Source organism: Ambystoma mexicanum, chromosome 2p, assembly GCF_040938575.1.
Source record: "Ambystoma mexicanum isolate Mex_15411 chromosome 2p, UKY_AmexF1_1, whole genome shotgun sequence".
Taxonomy (NCBI): Eukaryota; Metazoa; Chordata; class Amphibia; order Caudata; family Ambystomatidae; genus Ambystoma; species Ambystoma mexicanum.
Window position 1 is genome coordinate 535,815,251 of NC_090923.1, and position 24,009 is coordinate 535,839,259.

General features: G+C 49.3%; 1 protein-coding gene across 5 annotated transcripts in view; it reads right to left on the bottom strand.

Annotated features, from left to right (window-relative positions):
• Positions 1-10,521, bottom strand: part of IQSEC1 (IQ motif and Sec7 domain ArfGEF 1) — a 3,055,115-nt gene extending 3,044,594 nt beyond the window's left edge. For 2 of the 5 annotated variants that reach the window (XM_069643968.1, XM_069643965.1), the window contains exon 1: positions 9,762-10,515. In XM_069643968.1, the coding sequence (XP_069500069.1) occupies positions 9,762-10,027 (266 nt within the window). In that variant the 5' untranslated portion in view covers positions 10,028-10,515. Of the gene's footprint in view, positions 1-9,761 lie in introns of all 5 variants that reach the window. The other 3 variants (XM_069643967.1, XM_069643966.1, XM_069643976.1) reach the window with 3 other exon arrangements.
• Positions 10,522-24,009: the final 13,488 nt, after the last annotated feature.

Below are 24,009 nucleotides of genomic sequence, written 5' to 3' on the forward strand. Positions count from 1 at the left end.
GAAATTGAAAGATGGTAGATCAACCTCCTGAAAATGTGTGGGGCTAATCCACACACATGTTCTGATGCTCACTGCACCACCTATGCATATACCCATGTACTCTGGGTGGACACAGACTAAAGGCACAGTCCCCCTGTCATATTTAATTGTGATCTGACAGGTGGAGTACACAAGGCCTCAATGGAAGAGGGAATGCCAAACCTTCCCCTTGCCATGGCTAGCCTGATTAACTGACAAAGGCCCCATGGATCCACCCTGTCCTTTTGTTGAGCCCTGCAGTCGGTGGCTCGATGAACATAATTAACATACTAATAGAATGTACTTCAAGCAGGCCCACATGGGGCCTGGCTGCAGAGGCTAGCAAAGGAGACAGGAAACCCCCAACCACCTTTCATAGGCACTATGTCAACCTGAAGTCAGCTCCCTCCCGCCCTTCGTATCGATTGACAGTGAAATGTCATGTCTGGGCGTGCGTGTATTAAAGTAGTGATCCCCGCAGGGGGATCCCATTCAGAAGATACCAGTATGTAGATTGACAGTGCCAGAAAGTCTGGTCTTGCTGCAGCTTCAAAGGAGACCAGCCGCTTTAATCAGGAACCACAGAGCACTCCATTGACCAGAGAGACCCTTTGATCCACAACAGACAGGAAGATGGGTGGGACTTAGTATTACATGTTTTCACCCCTTGACCTTTACTGTTGCAAATTAATCTGGTTATGACCTCAGGCATACAAGAGACTGTTGGTGGGGACACAGAATTGGTTCATTAAGGTAGGCCTAATCCCTGTGGTCCATTTGGCTTCGAACGAGTGTTGAGACCCTCTTTTGGGCAGATCATCTGAAGGCTTCACCAGAATCAGAAGGAAGAACTCATCATTGGACGCTGTCTGCCTTACATCTTCTGCCAGTGAAGGAAGGTCAGGACCTCCAAGAGGGAAGCAAGACCCCTCCCCTATACATCTCCCAGGGAACAGAGGGAGATACCGAATCCAGACAGACCATTCAGCAGCTCCAGAACCAGTACCCAGCCAGCAGACAGCTTGCTGTGATAGGCTCTACAGCAAGTCTCCTAGGTGAGAAGTGCCAGAGAGTCTCTGAACCAAACCAAGGACAAGGCAGCTGTCTGCAACACTCTTCTCAGCTTTGGGCCATCTGCCTTAAAGGAGGACACAAGCCCAGTGAAAAAGCTAGGAGGAGTGCATCGACAAGCATCTACCGATGCCTGCCTTAATGGACATTTTCAAGCCAGTCGAGCCCCTCGAGCTGCAACCAGCTGCACCGCTGAATGTTGTTATGCCGCAGTTGCTAAAGCCATACGAGATTGCTTGATTAGGGCTTCCGAACTGCTGACCAGCAATGAGACAATGATTCCTGACCTTGAGCTGCTGTGTAAGCCAGCTTGCAGCTGTCTGTCCAGGTATGCACGCTGAAAGTCTCTAAGAAGTCACACTATCAGCTGCACCTCCTCAGAGGTATTCTGCCTTTTCTCACTTTCCCCCCGAAGCTCACTGTCTCCAGAGCCCGGGTCCTCTCTAGGCTGGACTATTGCAATGGCCTCTTTCTAAAGCTGCCTGTCTCAACTCTTCGACCATTGCAACTTATCCAGCACAGGACTATAAGACTTTTCCTTGTCCTCAAGCCCAGGGATCGTATCTCTCCTGCTCTGAAATCCCTTTACTCGCTCCCCGTGGCTGCAAAGATCAAGTTCAAGACCCCTTGCATCGTCCACAAGGCTTTCTGGGGCCTGGGACCGCACTGCCTCCAACTCTCTCTTCCTAAACATCTTCCTTCTCAAGCTATCTGCTCATCTCTCTCAGAGGGTCAGACGCTTCTCCAAGCAGAGAGTGGGGGGCTGATCTCTTTCCTTGGCTGGGGCCTCCCTCAGGAACAGCCTCCCTGCCTCTATCATACTTGCGCAGAACCACCTCTGGTTCCGGAAGCAACTCAAGAGTTTCCTTTTCACTTCCGCTTTCACTCTTCCCCTCCCCTACTGATGTCCTTGACTGCTCCGTGCACTGGTCACCTGGCCACCCACTGAACTCGGGCCCAGGCTTCTGCTTGTCCAGTTGCCCTTGCACTGCCTCCGGCTCTGTATTTGCAACCCTACAGCCCCTTCTCCCTGCACTTACTAGCCACTCTCCGGCAGCACTTCCCCCTTGCCCTCCCCCTCTGGCACTTCTCCCCTCCGTCTTCCCCGCACTTGCGTGATCTGCTTGACACAAGGCCTAGTAATATTCCTGTTTTATCCTCCTTCTGTTTAACACTCCTTGTCACACCTAGAAATACTTATGTGCAGCCACGTTATAAATGACTTCTATCGTATCATATAATTTCATAACTGCCTGCCGCCAGAAAACCTGTAGCTGTCTCCCATCTGGAACTCTGCCCCAGAAACTGCAAAGCGCCATGAAACCGACTCGACCTATGTTGAGCCCCAAGAACTCCTACAGCATAAGGTCGATTGTAGTTCTGTCCACCTGATCCTTCTCTGAAGGCCCGTAGTGACATTTTAGGACCCACTGCTCCCTTTGTGTTGAAACCAAGTATCCTTAAACTATTGCAATTATGTACTATACCGACTACCCTCATGTCAGTATCCAGAGTGCATCCCTATTCCTTCTTGAAACTGCCTGTCCTCTGCATTCCTGCACAGGGTGGGTTGTATTTAGTAGTTTGCCCAAACTGTCTGTTGTGATAATGCTAAAGTAGATAATGTTATACAAACTCGACCGGACAGTCCCTTTTATCATTGAGTAATAATTGTATTTTTTTCCCTGTGTTGCACCTAACCAACGAGCCGCGATCTTTTTGGTGATAAGCGTGCCGTTCCGTCCACGTTACCAAAATTGGACAAGGAGGTTTATGATTTGCATGTGTTTCCAAACTGTTCGGATCCCTTTTGGTGTACTAGAGGTGTGTAAGCGCGGACCCGGACGCAAAACTTTGTTGTGCTGCATCGTCTTGCTTTCAAGACGAGCGCATTGCCCCTGAGCTATCCTCCCGCTGATTGATCATTTAGAAACCGATATTCATCACTGGACCACTGGTGCCCCGGAAGTTGATTTGTCACAGGGCCAATCCCACAGTCTGCAGACCACTGGCTTTGAATGTGTTACGAGCACTTCTATATAAAAATCGGAGGCCTACAAATAGTCTGACCTGACAACGTTGTGGACAGTGATGAGAGTTTATTACATATATTACTGAAAAGTTAGTTCTTTGTTTACAGTTGAACCTTGACAATGGTATTGTTCCATGTGAGCATATGTGGTGCTGTCCGCGATCTGAGAGCAGCACATGTGCTGACATAGAACAATACAACAATGTCAGAGTAGTCATTTCAATCGCATCATGAACTAAAACCAACTTTAGTCTTCGTAATAAAATCTAAAGAGCCTACTTTTGAAACCCTGATAAACAGCAGCACACGGTGACTTTTCCTGCAGCGGGTTATGCACAATTGCTGTGAAGTTATATTTGTAGGAGGCAGCGTGGAGGATGCAAGCATCCGATTCTCCTTTTTTCTGTAATCTGGTAAATGATAGCCCTTCTAATGCTCTCATCATGCGCCTGGTTTTCCCATTCTCTAGTAGGTTCTGCCATCAGACTATTATTATTGTTAGTAGGGTATTTAAAGAGCGCGGTCCTAGGGGGAAGAACAGGGTGAGGAGAGCAGAGAAACAAGGGAGTGTGGAGCTAAGAACGAGGGGCTGGGGGGCAATTTATCAGCAAAGCAAGGGATCTACCCACGACCAGGGGAGGACAGTGTGGCAATCAGATCACACAGACTCAGGTAGGGCGGGGAGTGGAGGGTGTGTGGACCTAGGTGTAGAGGAGGAGCCATTCCTTGAAGATGCACACACCATTATGTGTGCAACATCATTATGTGCCAACGTAACCCAAGTGGGGCGCTTTGCATTTATGCAAGTGTAGGGGCTGGAGTCATTGGGTCTCATTACAAGTTTGCCGGTCGGGTAACCACGGTACCGGTATGCTTGCCGATACCGTAGTTACTGGACCGGCAAACTACAAGTCTACGAGCGGGTGCCTTCCTGACCGCCAGCACTGGCCTGGTGGGCGTACTGGCACCCAGCGAGCAGAGCATGTCGGATGCACCGGCACCATTCTGAATGGTGCCGCTGCATCCGGCCTCCCCATTCCCATTTGGGAATGGGGAGTAAAAGTTTCCGGCCCCTGGCAATGAGGAAATACAGGGTCTGCCAGGGTTGTAAAAATTTGCAAGTTTGGGGGCAGCCTGCTGGTTTTATCGTCAAGGCTGCCGCCAAGCTTGTAATGAGGCCCATTGTGTATTGTATTGGGGCTGGTTTAGTGTGGAGTAAATATAACTCTCTGGTTTCCCACCAGTGGAAAAAAGACCCCATTTAAAGTTTAGACTTTCTGGCTTTCCACTGGTGGAGACTTCCGCTGGTCCCCATACATAGCGCAGGTGGCTGGCATATTGTCCACGTGTGGCTATTACGTCAGCTTTCCTCCATGAATCCAGCATGGGAAAGCCTGAAAGTCTGCGCCCCGTCAGCGACGCCGTGCGAGTCGTGCACGGAGGTGCATTGTTATGCAGTGCACAGCAGCACCCCCAGCCTATCTGTCACTGGGGCCTCCGGCTCACTGCCAGCTGCCAGCTTCCCTCCCAGTGCCGTTGCACATGATCCAGAGAGAAGAAGCCGGCGCGAGCCCCGCGTCGAATTCTCCACAACAGTGAAGCCACGCCACTTGGCACCCGGGCTTCCGCGGCGCCCCCAGCGCAGGCACCGCGGGCTCCCGCTTCCTATACCCGCCCCAGGGCGGTGTACCTTTGAAAGCTTAGGAGCGTTCCATAAATATCCCGGATTAGTGCTGATCCCACGCCAGATCCAGTTAGCAGATTTACAAGCATCAGCAGCGGCAACACAGCACTGCCGCGCCGGGGCCCTGTCATAGCGCGAGGGCCGCAGCGGGGGTTTAGTGACACATGTCATAGCAGCATAGGGGGCTGAACTCTGCGCGGGGGTGGGGCGGGGGGGGCTTCCGGGGCATGGGCACCGGTCAGGTGCCAGGGATGCACGGTTCTACAGGGAATTGAAACAACGACAATGGGGGGTTATGGGCTGTCCCGCACTATTAAGTTCCATGGAGTACCCCTGCTCCCCAATACACGCACACAGATGCGCGGACACGCATAGCATGCCACCAGTGCGTGAGTTCCAATTGGACTGCATGTCATTGGTCTGGCGTGCTTCAGTCCGAGTCCCAATATAGTTCGTATCTGTTGACGTGATGCGTGTTCTAATAGGTTAACATGTTCTGGGCACGTGTAAACATTTGCCTACAAAAAAAATACAAAATACATCCCATGCACTGGGAATAATGTTGCGAGTGATATTTTTGTAAACTACATCAAGGTCTGGTAAGGAAATAAAGGGGTTTGGGGGAACGTGGGGCGTGCATGTCAAAAGGGAGCGGTGGTGTGGGCGAAACGCTGCCTGCCCGTGCCCCTTGGTACAGTCAACCCGCTGCCATTTTCAGGCGCAGGCATATGCAGTGAATGGACGTGTTTACACACAGGGCGGGCAGGGCATCATATCACAGCTTCTAGCATGGCAGGCCGAAGCGGGGGGCGGGGGTCAGATGAATGACACGTGCCATCGTACTTCAGTATTGAATGCCAGCTCTTCTTGGAAAGCCTATGGTGGCAAAGCCGGGTAATTATGAGTGATCTGCGAAACGCCAAGCAGGCACAGCGCCATCACTGCTCTTGGGGGCAATGGGGTGCTGCACATTCACGAACTCTCTGCTTAACGTACACACGCTAAGCCAGAGGCTGCTTCCCGCGCACTACACTGCGCTCGCATTCACAGAGCGTGCGCGTAATGAAGGCGCGGTGGCGCGCCTGGCAATTACCACAGAAAGTGAATTATGACTGGAAATCCGTGGCGGCCGGGGAAGGTGCAGCACTAGCAGATTTCCATTCGGGCATCTGAGGAGGCGGCCTGGCGTGAAAGCAACGAGCAGCAACCTGTGCAAGGGGGAGAAGCACTTAAGGTAATGAGGGGGGGAATCCCGTGGCTCGCGGTCACGCCATGCAGGGCCCGGTGCAGAGCAAAGCGTGTTGACAAGAACATTAGGCGCAGACTGAAACGCATCTGAAGGCCATCTATACGCCCCCCGCTCCCCGCCGGGCCACGTGCAGTCCAGCAGGATAACAGACAGCAGGAATTATTCATAGAAAATATCGGGGCACGAACGGGTGTAACTCAGAACAACATGCATGCAGTGGTAAATCGAGGGTACGCTCGGGTGGAAGGAGACCCCCACTTTTTTTTATAGAAGTCATCCAACTTTTTTCAGAGTGTACCATGATATGCTAATTTCTGGTGACACCACATTGAAATGTTAATGACACCGCCCCCCCCCCCTTTTTTTCCTTGACCCCTGGTGGCAGTGCCACCTGCGGGCACACTCTGCTCACGGCTGGTAAGGTGCGAAACAGAGAGGTGATAATGGGAAGGTTTTCAATTAATCATAACCTCTGACATTGCTCTGGGCAACCTCCAGACCAGTATTTCTCAGACAGACATACCTAGCAGAGAAGGAAGTTCCATTAGAAAATCCTGGTTGGTCCCACCCTAACAGGGGCAGTCCGGCCGATCCGCTTCTGCACGAGACCACAAGTATCCCCAGACATGTTTCAGACTCATTGGCCATCACCAGTGAGGAGTGGCTTGGGTCTCGTGGCTTGGGTCTCGTGGCCTGGCAGACTCGGGGCACATGTCTAAAGATACTCGCCCTGCTCGTGGTGACTTGCGAAGACAGAAAGGTGATAGCTGGAAAGTGTTGAATAAATAATAATAACCTGTGCCATTGCTTTGGGCAACACTTTAGAGCAGTGGTCTTCAAACTGGGGAGGGGGTGGCCTCCTTAGGGGAGCCCGGATGATATCCAATGGGGTTCCCAGACTTTTTCAAAAGGTATTAAGATGACTATTTTTAAAAAAAACTAGGATTACAGTGACTGCTTTTAATATGAAATATAAGCAGTAGACAATCTGTTTATATTTTAAGAGCCTGCCGGCCCCGTGGACATTCGTTGGGCCCCCCTAGGGGGTGGGAGGGGCAACCCCTAAGTGGGGGAGCCTAAAAACAATTGTTTTACTCTAGGGGGAGCTTGGTATGAAAACTGTTGAATACCACTGCTTTCAGGCTGACATGTCATTACAAAAGAAGAAAGGCCATATGCAAATGAGGCTTGCACCCACCCCAATAGGGTGAATCTCACCCGATCTGGTAGGTCGGCAGGTGACAGTGGCGCCCTCCCCTCTTGGCTCATTTCTGGCACGCCCTGCTCAAGCCTGGACAGAGGCCCGTCAGAGCCTGCGGCTGGTATGGAGATATAGCACAACATACAAATGCTGGCATGTTGGCGTCAGAGCTGGATCGTCGCCATTTATAAATATGGGCTCACACATCCACTTAGCGCTCATGGTCCAGGGACACACAGAGTTGGAGGTGGGTCATCGTCCATATCATCACCCATGCAGACTGTGGGTGTGTAATCCACCCAGGAACCCATGCCCAAGGAGCAGACGTGTAACGCAGCCAGGGTGAATTGGCTCAAACAGCGAAAGGTCACGCTCCGAGTTCCGGTACTGATACATTGAAGTGTGCAGATAAGTGGGCATACAAAACACGAAACATCCTATAGCCGTGGTTTTGCTTTGACCCACTGGAGTAAAAAAGAATGTTGAAAGCGTCCCACCAAAGGTCAGAAGTGCTTCTGCGTCCCACCAAAGGTCAGAAGTGCTTCTATTTCCTGTTAAAACCAGTCAGCCTTTTAAAAGAGCCTCGCAACCTCCCTGGATATGCACTACCATCTCCCACCCCCGAGGGAGGGCCCAGCCCCACATTCTGAATGCCAGGACTCTGCAGCGATGTCACACAGTTCCTTAAATACGGTGTAATCGTATGCCTTGGAGGTGCTGCGCACCACGTGAGAGTTCACCCGAGGGCAGGTGGATGCGCGGCCCGGAGCAGGCGGGTGCGCACCTGTGAACACGGGTGAGAAGGATCTCTGAGCTACAGCAACACGTACTCTGGGGGCGCTTCCACAGATACAGCCACACACTGAGCTGCCAGTGGATCTCGCCTGCGCCCGACTTCAGTATGACAAAAAGGCGAGAAGACAGGCCTCTGCCACCCAACGCGAGCATTAGGTTCTAGCGTCTTCAAATCTGCCCCACCCCTGCCCCATTACACAGAGACACGCCCCGCACGCGCAGGCCGAGCCGGCCTGGGATTCCCACGCGGGCACTCCATTCCAAAGAGAGATCAAAACATGTCATTGGAAGTCAAACACCACTGTTCTGCTCCGCAAAAACAACAGGCGTGCGTGTCCGCGTGGCTTCGTCAAGCTGACTGCACGCACAGCGCCAAACGAGAGGCCCACGCAAGCCATGTCCATTACAGGCCAAAAGGATGCCAGTGACCATAACTCACTGAGCAGCACCCCGCCAACCCCCAAACAACCCCGCAAATAGTGAATCGAACACACGTTTGGCCTACTGTGTAGCCCATGTAGAAACTCTCCCACCCTTGCCTGCATGCCCCCAACCACTCACTATGACCCGGGGCGCTGCAGCTAACCGCTAGGTATTCGTCGCGACCAGTGGTAGAAGTGCAAGGAACAAAGTAGTGGAACTGTGGTCTCGGCAGGGGCGAGGGTAGGCGAAAGCCTAGTGCAACGTGTGACAAGGTGTCACGGCGGGGGCATTGCAATGGTAGTGACTAATAACTATAACTTTACACTTGCACAAGGACATGAATGGCACATCCTCTATAGAGAATGTTGAATATGGTCGGAAAAAGTAGAGGAATGGTAAACAGAAAAAAATAAAGTAGTGGAACATCGTTCCCGACCGTTCCCGCTCACTTCGATCACTGGTCGCGACCGTGAAACATGTGCACACAGAAGTAGACAGCCCGGTGCAGGACGAACCACCAGTCATCGTTGTAGAGCATTCTTCTTGCCACCCCCAGAAGTCAGCATGCCATGCACACGGCCAGTGCCCCGTTCTTTACTGTCCGGAGAAAAAGCAGCATGTGCCACAGGACGCTGGGCGGCAAGTAGCGGCGCTGACAGACCCATATCCCCGAACGGGGGAGATGTGGGTGGCAGCTCCATCCACGCGCAAAGGGCTCTTCAGCAGGGCACTGGCATGGACGAAACTATACGCCCGCTGGAGCCCAGTCCGTACCCCGGCTCCTGCCCGGTGCTACTAGAACACACCTTGATTGAACCCCTCATGCCCAACCTTTGGCCCCACGCCCCTCATTCTTGCCCGCCAGCTGCCTTTCGCTACACGGTAGCCAGGAGGGGACAGCTCTCTGGGACCCAGAAGATCAGCACATTCTCCGCCCACGGGATGCAAATGTAGCCCCCATATAGAATATATATGTCCCAGGCCTACCCTCAACTCTATGGCGGCCGTCCCTCGATCAAGTTGCAAATTAGTGATGTCCTGCTCGCACCGGCTCCCGGCCTATACCAATCACTTTGCAATGTGTGACCACCTGACTAGGTTCCAAAATGCTATTCACTTAAACTACATCACTACTGTCAAACGAGGACACGCTCTGTATGGACTCGCCTAGTCTCTTCCTCCACTCTCCTGCGCCAAAGTGCTCCTCTATTGGCCCCACACTGCCACAGCAACCCACCCCCTCTGGCATTGCTCTGGAGCCAGGCATACGTTAGAAGCGAGGTCTTACTTGGCGTGCTCTTTGGTGCCTCCCAGCGGCGGGTGTCGGACTCCGCCGCCTGCCCCCTGCAGCATCCGCCCGCAGGCGGCCAGGTGCCGCTGGTGCTTGTCCTGCAGGCTGGCGTTCTCCCGGTACAGACCGGCCACCTGCTGCTCCAGCTCCTGGATCCGGCGCCGCTGGCGCTCCAGCAGCTCCTGCTGCGTCTCGATGATGCGGTTCAGCTCCTGCAGGTACTCCGCTGCCCGGCTGGGGGTCTCGGGGGCCGGGCTCTCCATGACCGGCGCCCGGGCAGGCGGATCCCCAGCTCCCGCTGCGAGCCCCTGCTCCGAGCGGCGCTAGAGTGGACGCAATGCCGCAGAGCACGGCGGCTCTCCAGAGCTCGGGCAGGCGGCTCTCCAGAGCCGGGACGGGCAGCCGGTTCAGTTGAGGGCGCCTCGGCTGCTGCGCTGCACTGTCCCCGCCTGCTCTCGTTGACTTCCGTCCTCCGGGGGGGACAGGGAGGTCGTGATCCAGGCGCAGAGGTGTGGTGTCCGGAGACCGGACACTGGCCGCTGCCTCCTTTCCACAGCAAGAGGGCTGCCGTAGAGAGCGGCTGCTACCCGTAGAGCCGGCAGACACCCGTGCGCCCAGCGCCCCGCAGAGGAACCCCCCAAACCCGGACTGACAGCACAAACTCCAGGCGCGCTGCAGGGGAGCCCCCTTTCCAGGCAGTCACCCCTTTCCTTTGCTTCCACCCTTCCACAGGGCTCTCCCCCACGCAGCACCCTCTCCAATGCCGCCACAGCTCTCCCCTCCCTCCCTCCCCTGCTGCTGCCACACTCCCCCCTCAGCTACTGCCACACTCCCTGCGCTGCTGCTGCCACACTCCCCCCTCAGCTACTGCCACACTCCCTGCGCTGCTGCTGCCACACTCGCTCCTCTGTGATCCGCGTCAGTTCACAGACGGACCCGCCGCCGACCTGCGCTGTGCAATGATGCGGCTGCCGGTGCTGTGCAGTTATGTTGCTTCTTCTACCCGGCGCCGTGCAGCTAGGATGTTCCTCTCACGGCTGTGGGTCGGGGTATGTAGGGGGGCGGGGGGGGCTGCCACCCGCCGGTGCTGTGCAGAAAGGATGACTGTGTCAACCCTTTGGCAGAGAGAATGCTGCGGATCCCAGGTCGGGTGGGGGGCAACGATGCCCAAAGACGTACCGTCTCACCGCAAAGTGTCTGTTTTATTAACGCGGCCCTGGCGTGGCCGAATTAGTTTCCCCTGAAGAGCGGCACCCCCGAGCCTGCTAGGGCGTGTAGCTCCGATTTGGAGGTGGGAGGGAGGGTCGTGATCACTCACCCTCTTTAGCGCGACGGGTCCTCAGGAAGCAGTGCAGTCCTGGAGTGGGCCAGCTAAACCAGGGCCCGCTCTGCAAAACAGCACTAGTGTCAGGCAATCACTCTGACGGAAGCGTGCACCGGGCACAGCACAGAGGGATAGAATGCAATCACGCACCAGAGAAGTAACACGACGCTGGAGAGCATTATGTGCTAGGGGAATACGGGCTGTGGCCAGGCACTCCAAGGCATTCCTGGGGGACCCTAGGAGCCATTTCAGGAGCCCCTGCGTGATAGTGCGGGCGAACCTCAGAGTATCAGCAATGTGAGGTCAGGACATGATGCACCTCATTCACTGTGATTAATAATCACTGATTATGAATGTTATTCTGATTCTGAAAACTTTTATATCACCCTGACCCCCCCCCCCCCGTCAGCTTCGCGCAGAGTCCAGTCCCCTACATTGGAATGGACTATGATATCCTCGCTTTTTAGGAATTCACCACACTTCTAGATTACATTAAAGCTCCAGAATCCATAGATTTTTAGAAGATTAAACCTCTAGAAGCGACATTTAATATTTTATCTGTCCTCCAAATCACAAAAGAATGTATCTCTGTAAATTTTCATCCTACACATTTCGTGATTGGTATCTTCGATTTAGAATGAATTGCTTGCCAACTCCTGCGGTGGTTGGTCCCACATTGGGCCTTCCTAAGGAGCTTCGAGGGGGTGGACTGTGTGGGATGGAATCCCTGGAGACATTGTATCATCTTGTAATGAATTGTCCCGCATTCATGAACCAAAGGACCTTTTATTTTATTATACACTCAACCACTCAGGTATTAGCTGACAGCCCATGGAATAGATTAATGGCAACTTCCCATCTTTCTCTTATTTTAGCCTTGGTTAAATTGTTGATGGGAATAGTTACAGAATTCACTAAGATTGTAGAACAAGGCAAACATGACAAGACACATTTGTGATCTATAATTAATTGCCCTTTCTTCTCTGTTATTGTAAGATGTATTTTAGATCATTTGTTCTGACAGTTGTCTTTTAATGTTTATTATGATTGCAATGTATTTTTAGTATGACATTTTTATTCTTGTTCGTTTTTTTTCGATGCTGTTTGTATAGTCTATGGTGTTTCTATTGTGTATGACACTGTGTAATTGTACCTTGTTACTGAAAGCATAAATAAAAAAATAAAAACCTTTATATCACCCTGACCGCCCTGTCAGCTTTCCACAGAGTCCAGTGGCCACAACATTACAATGGACTATGATAGCCTCGCTTTTCAGGAATTCACGACACTTCTAGGTCGAATTAAAGCTCGCATTGTGGGAGTGCACCTGAGAATACTGTTCTGCTGCTGCTGACGGTTCCTTTGCTGTTTCCCTTTGCTGCAACTGCGTTTTCTTGAACAGCTTTTCGACCCGTGTGGAGAATCAACACACTTATTGTTGGACTCTTTCAGTGGTAGGCTTGCCCCCAACACTCTAGCTTGTCTGAGCATGCAGCTACCGTGTTTGAGAGCCAGAATGATCTACCACACATAGATCTTAATGATGTGAAAAAGGTTGCTAGCGGCCTAAGGCATTCAAAAAGTAAACGCTTAAAACTGTAATCTGGCGACATCAGGAAGTTCTATGAAAGCGGGAAATGTGTATTTGTATTTGTTTTATTTGTATAGCGCAGACCAGGCCCAAAAGCAACCGGGCGCATATCTTAGTAGAACATTACATTACAGGTAGTGGAACATTACATTACAGTAGTAGACATATCATCACAATAGTCCCAACAGGTTGTACACAGAGTATACAAATGTCTATACAAATCAAGGCAACAAACAGAACGGAGCAGAACAGAGCTAGGTCCCAGATGGCCCGTCCAAAAACAGAAGAGCGGTTGTTAGTGGGATGTTGCTAACCAAAGCTTGGCTTTGTGTTTGAATTGGTTAAAAGAAGGTAGCGTTCTGATCATGGGTGGTACAGTGTTCCAAAGCTTGGCTGCCAGGACAGGGAAGCTAGCGCCCCCAGCAGAATGAAGCTTGAATCTAGGGATCGCAAGACCTTGGGTTTGTGCAGATCTGAGTGCTCGTGCTGGAGTATATTGAGTGAATCGCGAGGCTAGGTATGAGGGGGCCTGGTGGTTAACACATTTGTATGTGAGGGCCAGTGCTTTCAGGGAGATCCTTTGTGCAACTGAGAGCCAATTGAGGTTCTTCCTGGTTTCTGAGATGTGGGCTGATCGGGGGATGTTAAGGGCTGCTCTAATGGCATTGTTTTGGGTCGTCTGAAGTTTGTTGAGATTACCCTGGTTAGTGCCTTGGTACAGTGCATTGCAGTAGTCCAATTTGGACATAACCAAGGTCCTGGCCAGGGTATTGCAATTCTGGGCAGTAAGGAATGGCGACAGGCCGAGATCAATTTGCAGGTGTATGCAGACGCAGCGGCAACTGCATTGGGTTGTCTGGTGAGTGTCAAGGAGGCGTCCAGGTATATACCCAGAGTTTTGGTGTCTTTAGATACTTTAATCAGATTACCGTCAATGTTAAAGGAGCCGAACAGGGGACTCAGTTTGTTAACTCTCTGTTGCGTGCCTAAGATGAGAAGCTCAGTCTTGTCATCGCTGAGGCACAGTTCATGCTGGGACATCCAGGCTTCTATGACAAGGTAAATGTCATTAAGGGCTTTAGAGTCAGCAATGTAGTCACCAGTGATGGGTATGAGTATCTGGGTGTCATCAGCGTAATTCGTGTAGGTGATACCCAGATAGTCAAGCACATCAAACAGAGATTTGGTGAAGACATTGTAGAGGGTTGGGGAGACACAGGATCCTTGCGGGACTCCACAAGGGACTGGTGTGGGATCGGCCGATGCCGTAGGGGAGAAAACTCTCATGTGCCTGTTGTCAAGGAATGACCTAATCCAGTTGGAAGCGTTGTCAGAGAAGTGGGCCGCTGACTTCAGGTGCCGGCAAAGTATTTGGTGATTGACCAAATCAAAGGCAGCTGATAGGTCCAGTAGTAGTAGAGGGGCCGGTTTACCGTTGTCTTTAAGGTCCTCAATTTGGGTTTTGAGATCAAGTAATGCTGTTTCAGTCCCGTGCTTAGGTCTGAAGCCAGATTGTCTTGAGTCGAGGAGGTTATTGATCTCTAAGTAGTTCTGAATCTGCAGGTATGCTGCTCTGTCAAGTATTTTGAGTAGGAACGGTACGGTGGTAATCGGTCTGTAGTTAGTTGGTGTTTCAGGGTCTAGAGTTGGTTTTTTTAGGAGCGGGATAACCCACGCGTCCTTTAAGTTGTTGGGTACCGTTCCAGTTAGGAATGAAGAGTTAATGAAGGTGGTTATAAAAGGAGCAAGGTCATGTGCTGCTTCCTTAATGATAGATGCTGGGCAGGGGTCACCTTGGCAGTTAGAGGGTTTTAAATTGCGAATTATGTTTTCGACCTCAAGGATGGTGAGTGGGGTGAAGCTAAAGGGGGTGTGAGTAAAGGAGGCCGTTGGAGTATTGGAGGGTTTAGTAGGGGGGTTGGTGAGTAAGGTAGTTTGTTTGGCGTTAATTTTCGATTGCAAGGTGGTGATTTTGTTGAGGAGAGCGTTTTGGATGTTGTTACACCATTTATTGTCTTTAATGCAGTGTCAGGCGCAGGGGATGGGGATTCCAATTCTTTAAGGATTTTAAATAACTCCTTAGTGTTAGATTCCGCTTGTAAGATGCGTTGGTTGTAGGTCTCCTTTTTGGCTTGAAGAATCGCTTCCTTGTAATTGTGGGTGAAGATGAGGCGATCTTTGTTAGAGTTACATGGGTGTCTCTTCCAGAGTGATTCAGCCTTACCTTTTTCTTTGCGTAAAGCTCTTAACTGCAGGGTGAACCAGGAGTTCAAGTGGGCTTGTTTGGCTTTCCGTAATTTGAGCGGTGCTATATTGTCAATGGCTTTAAGCAGTGTTTGATTGAAGATATCTACTATGACTGTGGGGTCGTTATGTTGGGACACGCATTTATTCAAGATGGGAAGGATGAGAGGGAGGAGTTTATCCTTGGTGATGTCTTTTTTATTCCTTGTGGGAATGGCTGGAGCTATCGTGGGAGTAGTGAGAGGGTTGGACGCTGGTAAGTGGAAGATGATGATGTGGTGGTCGGACCAGGCACAGGCGTGGTTGGAACTTATGGATGTGTTGCAATTAAGGTCAGTAATCCAATCGAGCGTCCTGCCCTTAATATGGGTAGGTTCGTCAATGCGTTGTTGGAAGCCTAAATGAACTAATGTGGTGGCGACCTCAGAGGCCAAGTGATCCTTGGTGTCGAGAAGGCCCAAGTTAAGGTCACCTAGAAGCAATACCTGAGATTTGGGTTTGGTATTGACGGTCAGGATGGCCGTGATCCCATCTATGAAGGAGCCAAGTGGTCCAGGAGGTCTATAGATAAGGTGGAGAGTAGCAGTGTTAGTTGGAGATAGGGTGAGTTTCACCGAGAGGGATTCTGCGGAACTGAGCTCAGTGTTGGGGATGATTTTGAGTGTAATGTTATTTCTGTGTATGAATGCGACTCCACCTCCTTTGGAAGTTGATTGATGGTCAGCTCTAATGATAGAGTAGCTGTTGGGGATGGCGAGGGCAAGGAGTGGGCCAGAGGCTGCGTGTAACCAAGTTTCAGTAATGGCTATGAAATTGAGGTTTTGAGTGGTGATGAGGTCAGAGATGTCCAACGCGTGGGCCTTGATAGATTTAGCGTTGATGAGGGCACCCTTGAGTTCTTTGGCGGAATTGGTGCTGAGGGATAGTGGTAACTTCTGTGTAGTATTGATATTATGTGTGTTCTGAGTGCCAGAGGCACAAGGGGCACGAGGCAATCTGGATCCAACTCTAAGATTCCTGACTTGGAGCGTGCACGGTTGATTGGGTGTAGGTTTGGTGGTGAAGTGTTGGAGCCATAGGACAGGGTCATTGAGGTATGGGTTACTGATGGGCATTGTGGGAAAGTGTGGGGTGGAGTGATGAGGGTCGGTCTTGGTGGTGCTAAGAGTGGGGGGACAAAGCAATGTGGCAATGATGAGCCCTACGATGGTAGCAAGAATAAGGTGGCTGACAGGTGGCAGTGGCCGCATATCGTGATCCAGGTGTCCTAACCGTCTGTGCGCTGAGGTGGGAGTGCACTGGAAGGTGCGTAAAGGGGTTCTGCGCTGGGCAGAGGTGGGATCAGCCAGGAAGTGGCAGTCCAGGTATAGTCTGCTGGGTAAGTACATGTGCAGAAATGCAGTCGAATGCTCAGGAAGTAATGGTTCATCTATTCTGGGTAGGTAGGTGCATGTGCAAAATGCAATCAATCACTCAAAGGCAGAGATTCAGCTAATCTGACTAGGTAGGTACATGTGTTGACTAGGTAGGTACATGTGCAAAATGTAATCAATGACTCAAAGGCAGAGGTTCTGCTAGCCTGGCAAGGTAAGTACATGTGCAAAATGAAATCAATGACTCAAAGGCAGAGATTCAGCTAATCTGGCTAGGTAGGTACATGTGCAAAATGCAATCAATGACTCAAAGGCAAATGTTCTGCTAGTCTGGCAAGGTAAGTACATGTGCAAAATGCAATCAATGATTTAAAGGCAGAGATTCTGCTAATCTGACTACGTAGGTACATGTGCTGGCTAGGTAGGTACATGTGCAGAATGCAATCAATGACTCAAAGGCAAAGGTTCTGCTAGTCTGGCAAGGCAAGTACATGTGCAAAATGCAATCAATGACACAAAGGCAGAGATTCAGCTAATCTGACTAGGTAGGTACGTGTGCTGACTAGGTAGGTACATGTGCAAAATGCAATCAATGACTCAAAGTCAGAGATTCTGCTAGTCTGGCTAGGTAGGTACGTGTGCAAGATGCAATCAATGACTCAAAGGCAGAGATTCAGCTAATCTGGCTAGGTGAATGCAGCAAGTAGCAAGCAGTTGGATTAACGACAAGCGCTGTGCGGATACTGAGCAAGGAGGATGGTGTGCGTACATATGAGCATTTAGAGGAGGCGGTGATTCATAATGATAATAAAGAAGGTGATACTCAATTGGTGAGTGCGCTCCCAAGCAAAAAGAGGTGAGTGTCCTTAATAACCGGTCTGGGCGACAAAGGCGTCAGGCAGGGTGACTTCAACCACATTAGGTACTGCTAGGTTAGTACGACAAAGAGTCTTACCGCGTTTCTTTATAAGCGAGCAAGTTCCGTATGTGTTCTGTGGACAGAAGTGTAGCAGCAGCTGGGAAAGTGTGTGATGAGGAGGTGCTGCGGAGCAGTGTCCAGCGCCATAGCTGACCGGTGCGGACAGGGGCAGACAGGAGGGGCCTTTGGCTCACGGGCCTTAGGCTGCTAAGGGCCGGCTTCCGCCTCCGGTCATCGTCACTGGAGAACATGCAAAAGTGGTTGCTAGGCAACCGAGGTGAACGCTCTGAGTGTGTTCTTGGTGGCGGCCATCTTGCAGCAACGCGGCTCGTCAGATTTTCTTGCTTTTAGCACCGGATAATGTGGGGAAGGTGCGGGCACTGCGGTGCAGGCACTGTCGTGGTGGGGGCTTCTAGCACGAAGCTGGATGGCTCAATAAGGTCGGGCAGGCGGGCGGGCTGGCTGCTGTGCTTCGCTATCGGCTGCTCCTGCAGTCTGGTGCGACGCCGACACATGGTGCTGCCTCAGGGAGGGTGTTGCAGGGCTCCTGCCCATGTGGATAGTGGGCTGAGGGGCAGACAGGAGGGGCCTTTGGCTCACGGGCCTTAGGCTGCTAAGGGCCAGCTTCCGCCTCCAGTCCTCGTCACTGGAGAATATGCAAAAGTGGTTGCTAGGCAAACGAGGTGAACGCTCTGAGTGCGTTCTTGGTGGCCGCCATCTTGTGGCAACGCGGCTCATCGGATTTTCTTGCTGCTAGCGCCGGATAATGTGGGGAAGGTGCGGGCACAGTGGTGCAGGCACTGTCGTGGTGGGGGCTTCTAGCATGAAGCTGGATGGCTCAATAAGGTCGGATGGGCGGGCGGGCTGGCTATGTGCTTCGCTATCAGCTGCTCCTACAGCCTGGTGCGACGCCGGCACACGGTGCAGCCTCAGGGAGGGTGTTGCACGGCTCCTGCCCATGTGGATAGTGGGCTGAGGGGCAGACAGGAGGGGCCTTTGGCTCACGGGCCTTAGGCTGCTAAGGGCCGGCTTCCACCTCCGGTCCTCGTCACTGGAGAATATGCAAAAGTGGTTGCTAGGCAACCAAGGTGAACACTCTGAGTGCGTTCTTGGTGGCGGCAATCTTGCGGCAACACGGCTCGTCGGATTTTCTTGCTGCTAGTGCCGGACAATGTGGGGAAGGTGGGGGCATAGCAGTGCAGACACTGTCGTGGTGTGGGCTTCTAGCACAAAGCTGGATGGCTCAATAAGGTCGGGCGGGCGGGCTAGCTGCTGTGCTTCGCTATCGGCTGCTCCTGCAGCCTGGTGCGACGCCGGCACACAGTGCTACCTCAGGGAGGGTGTCGCAGGTCTGCTTGTGGAAAGATCGCATAATGATACCCACGTTGGCAAACATCCCGGAACCTGTTCTCACAATGTCTGAATTGAGGCAGATATTGGAAAGTAGTAAAGACCCAACAATAGCAAATACCGAAACATTGTCGATCCTGTAGGAGAGACAGCAAGTAACTGACACAGAATGACTTGCTTACACAACACAACCTATTGTGTGTTCCTCCATGGTTGAAAGCATAAATGCAAATGACAAGAAAAAAAGGTTATCACCTCAGCTTTCTGAAGTAATAATGCATGCAAGTGATAACTCCCATATTCTGCCGTTATATTCGCAGATTGTAAAATCCTCACTACAAGATGGTGCAAACACAATTTATCCATAATCACCTATGACAACTGATTAAAAATCAAATGAGGCGATCTCAATGCTGGAACGATTGATTGGCACCTTGTGCTTATCTCCAAACATAGTGAGTGAAACTCAAATGGGGGACTTCAAATCCCAGCCACTTTTCAATTGATCAAATTCACCAATTATATACCCTGATTCAGCAAACTCATCATTCACATCAAGTTTTTCTGCCGTCTTTTGTTAAATCCACACCGGGACCATCATTTGGTATGATCCATCCACCTAACTACACGTACGAGACTACTCTATCGGCCATTAATAATTAATACGGTATCTATAGCCTCACTAAAATATATGCAGCAATAGATTTTTAAAAAAGTTTTTTTAATCAAAACACAGCTTTATTGAATACTCTCGTGGCCAAAGTAGATTGGGTGGCATTCGAGATGTTTCAGCGAACCAACGATTGCATTTTATGTCCAAAATCCAATACTCCCTTAAATGTAGGTGAACAATCAACCGGAAGATCAAAACCAATATCGGAGTGGGTCCCCGTGCAGATAAAATGGATGAAATAGTGGAAGATGTATCACAGAAAATCTATTTGAGTCTGAAAAATTACTCTGTATTATGTAGAATAACTGAGACTACTGATTCTATTGTAGAGCAAGAACCAATCAGTGTGGGAATGTACGCCGCTCCATTCTTTGATTTATTTCGGCCAATAAAACGCAGAAAAAAATAAGAAGAAATATTAATGCGAAACAAATTAAGAAATCTAAAAATCAACCTTCATTACCACAAATAAGTAACAATAAATCTAAAAAAATGTATTGAGGGGCTGACCACCCCAACTTGAACTGTGACACCCAAATCACAACTAGGAGTATCCATTGTAGAGGTCAACGACACTTCTCACAAGGTTGTGGAAATACTTATGAAAAGACCCCGGTCCAATTAGCTGTGCCGATAAATATAGATCAGGAAGAGAACGAGGAATTTATGCACCTCTCGACCAGTGCACCATGTCCCTACCACAAACGAATCTCATATATGAGAGCCTACATCAACGACAGGGGCAGGACAATATGAGATGAGAGGTAACATCCATCCTTGAGCCGGTAGATGAGTTTCATAATTTTATGACTTTGGAACAAAAAAGAACTCGACTCCCTTCCCAAGCTCTGCCCAATCCTCACAGACAGCCTAATCGAGAATACACTCATCAAAAACACCCAACTATTCAAAAGACAAGCACATTACCTTAGACAAGGGACTGGACACAAAGTCCAAACGGACAGCAAGGGAACACCAGGCATGACAACAATAAGTCTACTAAGCATGATTTGACTTACACGGACAGGCTACTATTAAAAATGATCAATAGACATGAAGACGATCCATTTCCAGACCGGACACCACTCCTCACTGCTTTTAAATCCATCCCTAACCTAAAACATATACAATTGCAAGATATGAAAACCATAAGATTTATAAATAATTCTAAGATGGATACAGTAGAGTTAACAATCCCGTCACAGATTGTAAAACAGCTTAGGTGGAATATGGAGGACAAGCCTTTCCACTGTGGTTTTGACCTCCAAGTACAAAAGGGTATAACTAGATCAAAAGTGAGTCAGACAACCAACTTCAAGCACACTACAGCCAAACTACATCCCCAAAGAGACACAAATCTAGTCACCAGGCGGCACATCACCCAATCAGCCCACACTAGAAATGACCCTCCTCCTCTGACCAATTTTGAACCGCTGTATATAAATTGTGAGGGATCCAGAGGTCAATTATCTCGAGAAGTGTACTATAAGAATGATCCACCGTCGCCGGGTCTCCGTAAATGGTCATGGCTTACAAAAGCCATCAAGGAGACCAACCATAGCAAAAACTATTGACGCCATGAGCTTACCCCAAAGCAGAAGCTGTCAATGGCAATATGGAATACAAGAGGGTTTAACCATTTAATTAAATCAGAGCCATCAAATCCGCTAGCCAAATTTGACATTATTACTCTGCAAGAAGCGTGGACCGATCTGACCAAATTATGAAATATCATGTATTTCAGCCATAAAGCAAGCAAAAGGCCGCCCCACTGAGGTATGATGACATCGGTTAAACTGGAATTTGGAATCAAGTTAGAGGCATGGGCCTCGCCACATCCCGGCATTCAATTAACCAAATTGGTTACCAGGCATTTGGTCGAAAAAAATTGGTCGACCAGACAAATGGTCGAACCAATTTGGTCGAAAATCAAATGGTGGAATTTTTTTTTTTATTTTCACCCCTTTTTTTTATTTTTTTGGGGGGGCCCCCCCAACCCCTTTTTTTTCTCTCAAAACCCCTTTTTTTAAAAAACGAAAACCCGAAAAATAAATATATAAATAAATAAAAAATTCTACCATTTGGCTTTCGACCAAATTGCGTCGACCAAATGTCATTCGACCAGTTTTCAGTCGACCAAATGACTGGACACCAACCAAATTATCAACAACAAATCCTGAGTTTTCTAATGGGTTTACACTCAATGATTTTAAATGTTTATTGGAATCCGGTGGCTATCAGAGATGATACATTTTTCCAACTCATCGCTCAAATCTTAGATTTCATCGCCCAAGATTACCAGATCCACACAACCATTGTGGTGGGTGACCTCAGGAATAGATGTATTCCAAATTAGACTAACTCCCTCACCGCTAGAGCAAAAAGATGGATCAATTTGATGACTGTAAGAAATCTCACAATGCTAAATGGTTTGGTGACCGGTGATATTTCTCTGGCGTCAACATGGAAAAGAGACTTGTCTCACGTGATTTTGGACTATGTGTTCATCTCGACTAGAGAGGTGAATAGAATCCAAACCTTTACTGTTATTCCTTCTCTATCCAGTGACGATAATATATTGGAAATCATATGGGCCTTCTGAAAAATCAAATCTCAAGAATACTTTAGTACTCCCATTGCACTAAATGAAGGTAGAAATAGAATAAAATGGTCTGTCCTAAACTAGATTCTTTCACAAATCAACTGAAATCCGTTTTTAAGCATTTGGCATCTTCTAGAACTCGTGAGTACACGGCTACCCTTAATTTGATAATTAAAACAACCAGTGGGGGCGGCCGCTTGGCATTTAAACATAAACATGCTTATGATTTGGTGATCAATTCTTTCAAAGCACAACTTTGCAAAAATATCAAGAATCTTAAAAAAAACAGCTGCAATTGATATAAAGAAGGAAACAACGCACCTCAGCACACATTGTAAAAATGCTATGAACAACAGAATCTCTCTAAAAAACAAAAAGATGGAGAAAGAATGTTGGCTGCAACAACTAACAAATCAAGTGCACAAATATAGGGTCTCCTTAAGAATGCCACTCCCAATGCTTCCTCCTACGTGATGCTAAACACAGTTAATGAACAAGCATGGACTGACCATTTTCTGGCTTTTATTTCCAAACCAGATATCCAAGCAATCTGTCTGCAATTCCAGAATCTGGAGCTAAGTAAGCTAGTGTTTCATTGTTTAGACATTCTCCTGCTAATCAACAAACTGCGCACTTTGAGAGCTCCTGGACTGGATGGCCTGTCAAATTGCATGCTTAAAGCTTAAAGCTTACCCTGAGCCCTGGGCTGACATTTTAGAAATTATTTTTTGAAACATTCTTAATCCAGGACAGATTCCGCTCTCTTGGAAAGAGTCAATTATTATACCTATCATTTAAGAAAGGGAACTGAAATGACCCCACAAATTATCGTCCTTTTGCCCTTTTGGACATACTGGGATTTTTATTTGCAAGACGTATGCTGAGAGACCTTAATGAATGGCTTAATACAGCAAATTTGTTTGATCAACACCAATCAGGATTTGTTAAAGGGATAGGAACTTCGGTTAACTTGCTTCTTCTATCTGCTCTAAAAAAACAAGTTATCTCCATCAAGCAACCAATACTTTTAGCCTTTATAGATTTTAAACAAGCATTTGACTTGGTTTTTGTTAGGCGGAAACCTGTGCAGTTCCCTCCTGGGACCACTGCAAAAGATTTAGGACTACAGGTGTTTGGCAGTAAACCCACTTGGTAGCAGTCTGTACCACACAGATTCACTTGGTAGCTGTGGCTGAGCAGTCAGACTTCCCTCAAGAAGAGTCAGGCAGTATGTGGAGTATACAAAATAGGGCAATCCACACAGTAGAACAAGGCTTCAGTGTAAAGATATAAAGGTATTTACTTATAACGACACATCTATAGAAAACACTCTGGCACTAATACGGCAAACACTTCAATTGCAATTACTCTATGCAGAAAAAGATCAATCCCCCTAACAATAGTTCGACAAGTCTAGGTTTTGCCAGCATCACTTATTTGCAGACAGAGGTGTATGCTTTAATCTAGATGGCACTCTAGAATTCGTTAGGTCGGGAGAGAAAAATAGGCAGGTTATGAAATCAACACGGTTCCAATACTTTACGGACAAATGCAAGGCAAGAAGAAAAGAACCACTGTAGATCATAAAATTCAGAGGCCAGGCCCACTCGGAGAGAGGCAACGCGGTATGTCCCAAAAAGTATCTTAGTGAAAATGCGTTCAAGTCTTTGTAGCAAATTGTTATCGGCAGATTGGACCAGTTCAGAACAACATGCTAGAGAAAGCTTGGAGGCGACCCTATGGAGAGGCGAGGATTAAGACACCTCACTCTATCCGGCAACAAGGGAAGCCAGGCGGACACAGTACCTTGATTGTGGAGAGACAGATCCGGCGGGGGCAGTTGTTCCTGGTGGTGAATGCACGTCCGGTCTTTGCCAAGAGAAGAGATGATCTCGTCGTCGAAGGAAAGCTGAAGATCGGTGCACCACCAGGGAAGAGACCAGCCGCGGAGTGCTCCGTCACAAGGCACCACCTTTTGGTCACGGTACAGGGATAGTGGCTATCCGGTTGCCAAGGTGCTCTGCAGGGCAATTCGACCACTGCGTCCTGAGGCGAAAGAAAAGCAAAGGGGACTGGTTGTTCCCACCAGTCAGGGGAAGAGACTCTCCGGCAGGGAGATCTCCTCTGTCATCGGGAAGTGGTGAGTCGATTCCGCAGGGCTCCACCGGA